A 6,000-nucleotide genomic window follows, 5' to 3' on the forward strand; every position below is an offset into this window, starting at 1 on the left:
AATGGAAGCAGGAGGTAATAAAGGAAGATCTCCATCGAGACAGAGACTTTTAAAACTGAAGAAAGATAAGGAAGACTTCTATAAACAAGTTATCGATGCTTTTGATCAGAAGGAGCTGCGCATGGACTTCATTTATAAGTAAAGGTAAGACCATAATAACGTTTTTTTAATTAAATGTGCTTTTCATGATGGTATCCTTACATCACACTCAAATTTTTAAGCGCATGTCTAAATTTGCCGCATGCCTATGATAAGCGCTGGAGTGAGAAGAGGTTTTAAATTAATTCAAGGAAATACGGTAATGAACTTATTCCCTTCCAGGGATGACATCAAGCTAGTATGAAACCCAAGAAGTGCTACTGTGTCCCTCAAAGCCTCGATGCGTGTGTCACTTTAAGAAAAAAACCAGTGACCAAATAACAAATGAACTCACGAGTGACAACTTCACCGCTATCATGTAAAAGCAGGGATGCCTAACATTTTCAAACTGACAAATCACCAAAATATACTTCAACGTATTTGGACGGTCAGAAATAAAAAATATTAGACACGTCGTCTTTTCAGCAACATTATTTTATAAGAGGACTTAAGGGGCTGATTAAAAGACATTTGATATTTTTTAATGAGATTCGTTTTTTCACATGGAATATACAGTAGAGGCCAATAGTTTCTCATTCAAGGGCTTTTCTTCATTTTCTTGCCTATTTACATGCTAGATTGTCACTGAAGGCATCCAAACTATTAAGAACACATGCGGAGTTATGTACTTCACAAAAAAAAAGTGAAATAACTGAAAACCTGTTTTATATTCTAATTCCTTCAAAATAGCCACTCTTTGCTCTGATACTTTTTTGCACTCTCTTGGCATTCTCTCCATGAGCTTCAAGAGGTTTTCACTTCACAGGTGTGCTTGAAATGCAACACATTCCATTAGCATTAGCCATTTCAACACATTCAACATGAAAACTAAAACTTAGATACACGTTACCATCAAACACTTGGTGGTTAATAGATACAATGCTTACACTTCAAACACTTTGTAGGGTGCAACAAAAGAAAAGACTGGCACATACAACTTAAAGGTAAAGACTACACCCTCTACTGTTACCTGATGTCTTGGAATTGCACCCGCGTGCAAAGTCTACTATATAAAACTTGCAAATGATAAGAAAAACAATATTCGGTACCAACTGAACAGCATAATCATCTTAATGCGGGCCCGTCACACTCATTTCAGCTCAGGGGCCCCGCCGAGGAAAGTCTGTGTACACGTGAGCCGGACTATTCAAATCATGGCATTAAAACTAAAAAAAAAAGACAATTTCAGATTGCTTTCTTTGTCTTACTTTGCCCAAAAATAGAACATGAATTGAATGTAGAAAATAATACCAGCAGCGGTAAAGTTTAGGTCCATGAAGGAAAGAAGAAAGTGAATGAATGTTTATAACTGAAAACATTTACATATACGCATAAAAAGGGGCGGCATGGCGTAGTGGGTAGAGCGGCCGTGCCAGAAACCTGAGGGTTGCAGGTTCGCTTCCCACCTATGGACATCAAAGTCACTGCCGTTGTGTCCTTGGGCAGGACACTTCACCTTTGCCCCCGGTGCCGCTCACACTGGTGAATGAATGATGAATGAATGATTGGTGGTGGTCGGAGGGGCCGTAGGTGCAAACTGGCAGCCACCTTTCCATCAGTCTACCCCAGGGCAGCTGTGGCTACAGATGTAGCTTACCACCACCATTGTGTGAATGAATGATGGGTTCCCACTTCTCTGTGAGCACTTTGAGTATCTAACAATAGAAAAGCGCCATATAAATCTAATCCATTATTATTATTATTATAAAAATGTGTTTTCTTTTGTAATATTATTATTTCTTATGAAATAAGTTAGTTTTTTCCAAAACACAATGTAGAATGTGAGATATAACATAATAATGCATACATTTATCATTTGTTTTCAAAACATTTACAAAAAAAAAGTGAGATCCCCAAGAATTTACCGTGGGACCCCATTTGTATGACTTGACGGGGTCCCTGGGACCCCATTTTGAAAATTCCTAGTGCCGACACCCATGAATTATTGGTGCGTGCAAAACAGCAGCAGGGGGCTGTGACCTGCGGGCCGGTTCTAATACTAATCAAATATCATCCTAGTGGCCATAGATCATTCATTGGTGGGCCTTGACTTCAACACCCCTGCTCTACTGCCATCTAACCTCTTTGAATTGCAACTGCATGCAAAGTCTACTATAAGAAAAAACAGTATGCAGTAGCACATGGACAACATCATCAACTTAGTGTTAGATGTTATTCTTTTGGGGGGATTTCATCATTAACCAATAAACATTTATTAACATGAATTGAGACTTTTCTAAGTAGATTGCACAGTTGTCAGGTTCAAACACTGCTGACATCTATTAAACAGACAAGAAGCAAGGAATCATGCAGAAACAGAGTTCAATTTAGCTCATGAGGAGAACGCATGGAGCTGCACACTTGGTCACAGTCTCGCCTTACGCTCTAAGGTACAGCTCCTGCGTCCCTCTATTTATTCAGGAGTTCCACAGTCCACAGTCCTAATCTTCTTCCCTTTATGCGATTTCAAATGATTGAAATCAGCCTCCTCCATTTTGAAAATGATGACAGGTGAAGTGTCACTCGTGACGTGACGAGTTTGACCCGGTGGAAATTTTAGGCATATGCCAATTATTTTGCGAAACGCGTTTGACCCGGCGGAAATTCTAGACATGCACTAATAAAAATGATATTTTGCAAAAGGAGTTTGACCCGGCAGTAATTCCATCGGCAGGTGCATACTATATACCAATTTAAAGAAATACAGTACATTTTAAAATATTTGGCTTTCATGGCTCTCTCAGCCAAAAAGGTTCCCGAGCCGTGCACCAGGGCGGCGCTAAAGAGCCGCAGGTCGCAGATCCCCGTTCTCTGGCTTTCTAAACAATGGCGAGGCGAGCTGTTTGACTTTAAAGGTTCCACTGTACGGTTTTTCCAAGGAGTGGTGTTGATGATGTTCATGGCGTTTGGTGCAAGCCTGCTGTAGTCCTCTCTCATGGCCCCGCCCCCTCTGCCGCAGATGACCCCCGACGACAACATCTTGTTCAGCACCCTGGAGATGAAGAACGAAATGGGCGGCGCCGGGGACCTGTCCAGGGGCCTGGGAGCGCCGGGGGACCCCCGCAACACCATGCTGGCCTACGACAGCTCCACGCTGCAGTACCGCCGGGCGGCCATGGCCCGCCAGAACTATGGCCACAGCGCCTTGGAGCGCCACGCCCAGAAGAAGTCGCGCCTACGGAGGCGGGCCTCGCAGCTCAAGGTGAACATCCCGGACTTGTCCGACGTGAACTCGATCGATAAGTGGTCCAGGATGATCTTCCCCACCGTCTTCTCCTTCTTCAACGTGGTCTACTGGCTCTACTACGTCCATTAAAGTCCACGGGCCATCTTGAGGCGGGCATTCAAAGATGGGCGCGAGGTGGCGAACGGGAGACAAACAGTAGTGAAAGGCTTCTTTTGAAACGGCGTGAGGAGAGCGCATTGACATTTTGGAGCGACGGCAGCAACGGTGACTCTTTTAGCATTTGGGAAACACCTTCAGCGGACCGACTGACTTTCAAAGACAAGACTTTTCAAAAGGACGGCGACGGTGCCTGCGCCGCAACTTCAATATTCACAAATATTTCTCATTCGTAGCTTACTCTCTCTGTGGATCCCAAATATTTATGCTTGTGTTTGCATATACTTTGAAGGGTTTCTTTGCTTTAGTATCTATTTACTTGCTAGCCGAGCATCCGGGAAGCTTTCTCAATGATTTCAAGAGGAGTCCATCCTTGATAGTCTATTTTCCTAGAATTACTGTAAATCCAAAACATCCTTTAAAAAAAAAAAAAAGAAGCATGCTCATGTTTGATTTCACTGGTGGAAAAAAGAGGAGCTTCATCTTTTTGCTTTTCGCTTCCGCAGCACGGACCGAACCGAGTCCGTTTTCAACGTTGTTTCATTTAGTTTTCTTTTACAACGGGGGGAAGAAGAAAAAGAAAAAGAAAAGCGGACTCTTCCTTACTTTCTGCCATCGTGAGAAGAGCTTTAGAGGCGGGCTGGAAGGACTTTGCAGATGCATAAATACAGCAAACCACAATCATCTTTATCAACGTACGATACCTTTCATGCTGGTTAGGTTTCTGTTTGGGGGGGAAAATGTAGATAATATAAATCATGTTAAAAAGAAAAAAGAGATGATTTTTTTTTTTATAAATCACTTTATGTGTAAATAGGAGCGATCCATTCTACTGAACTGTTGTTTGTTTTGCAGTTGAATTACAGATTATTTTCCATTCCGTCACACAAACAAAAAAAAAAAGAGACAACGAAAGGTGCAAATTTAACGAAGAAAAAAAGAAAAATCACAACTTTGCTGTTGATGTACTTTATTTTTTTTTTGGACTTCTCCCTTTTTCTTTCTTTTTAAATGGACTCTCGAAGCACCTGTACTTGCTGAAACTAAAGCACTTCCAGACACCAATGGCTAGCGGGTCCGTGGTTTCTCCTCCGCAGACGACTCAACGAGGACCCCGCCATCCAGGCATTGAAGTCAGGCATATTTTGTACAAAGTTTATGTAAATTCCAATTGTAATATTTCATAAAGACTGTACATACGTTGTGTAATGATTGTCAACGATTATGAAGATGTATCTCAATTCAATTAAAAACTCAATACAGTCTATCACTTCAATAACAAAGTGCAAGGCTGACGTTTTCGTGTGTCTTGTTGGCTTAAATCGGCTCGTAGAATTGTTACGTTAAGCACAAAACCCCAAAGCAGTGAAGTTGGCACGTTGTGTAAATGCTAAATAAAAACAGAATACAATGATTTACAAATCCTTTTCAACATATATTCAATTAAACAGACTGCAAAGACAAGATATTTAACGTTCAAACTGGTCAACTTTGTTCATTTTTGCAAATATGAGCTCATTTGGAATTGGATGCCTGCAACATGTTTCAAAAAGCTGGCACAAGTGGCAAAAAAGACTGACAAAGTTGAGGAATGCTCATCAAACACTTATTTGGAACATCTCACAGGTGTGCAGGCTAATTGGGAACAGGTGGGTGCCGTGATTGGCTATAAAAGCAGCTTCCATGAAATGCTCAGTCATTCACAAACAAGGATGGGGTGAGGGTCGACACTTTGGGAACATATGCGTGAGCAAATTGTGAAGAACAACATTTCTCAACTAGCTATTGCAAGGATTTTAGGGATTTAGCCATCTGTGGTCCGTAATATCATCAAAAGGTTCAGCCAGTCTGGAGAAATCACTGCACGTAAGACATGATATTACACACCTTGGATCCCTCAGGCGGTACTGCATCAAAAAGCGACATCATTATATCTGCACCTTATTGCTTTTTTTTAATCCTGCACTACCAAGAGCTAATGCAATTCAATTTCGTTCAAATTTGAATGACAATAAAAAGGAAGTCTAAGTCTAAAGGATATCACCACATGGGCTCAGGAACACTTCAAAAAAACACTGTCAGTAATTACAGTTTGTCGCTACATCTGTAAGTGCAAGTTAAAACTCTACTATGCAAAGCCAAAGCCATTTATCAACAACACCCAGAAACGCCGCCGGCTTCGCTGGGCCCGAGCTCATCTAAGATGGACTGATGCAAAATGTAAAAGTGTTCCGTGGTCTGACCAGTCCACATTTTAAATTGTTTTTGGAAACTGTGGACGTGGTGTCCTCCGGAACACAGAGGAAAATAACCATTTGGATTGTTTTAGGCGCAAAGTTCAAAAGTCAGCATGTGTGATGGTATGGGGGTGTATTAGTGCCCAAGACATGGGTAACTTACACATGTGTGATGGTATGGGGGTGTATTAGTGCCCAAGACATGGGTAACTTACACATGTGTGATGGTATGGGGGTGTATTAGTGAACAAGACATGGGTAACTTACACATGTGTGATGGTA

General features: G+C 41.6%; 1 protein-coding gene across 2 annotated transcripts in view; it reads left to right on the forward strand.

Annotated features, from left to right (window-relative positions):
- Positions 1–4,764, forward strand: part of gabrb2a (gamma-aminobutyric acid type A receptor subunit beta2a) — a 144,651-nt gene extending 139,887 nt beyond the window's left edge. For both annotated transcript variants that reach the window (XM_061899715.1, XM_061899716.1), the window contains one exon: positions 3,098–4,764. In XM_061899715.1, the coding sequence (XP_061755699.1) occupies positions 3,098–3,454 (357 nt within the window). In that variant the 3' untranslated portion in view covers positions 3,455–4,764. The remainder of the gene's footprint in view (positions 1–3,097) is intronic.
- Positions 4,765–6,000: the final 1,236 nt, after the last annotated feature.

This window comes from Nerophis ophidion, linkage group LG05, assembly GCF_033978795.1.
Source record: "Nerophis ophidion isolate RoL-2023_Sa linkage group LG05, RoL_Noph_v1.0, whole genome shotgun sequence".
NCBI classification, from domain to species: domain Eukaryota; kingdom Metazoa; phylum Chordata; class Actinopteri; order Syngnathiformes; family Syngnathidae; genus Nerophis; species Nerophis ophidion.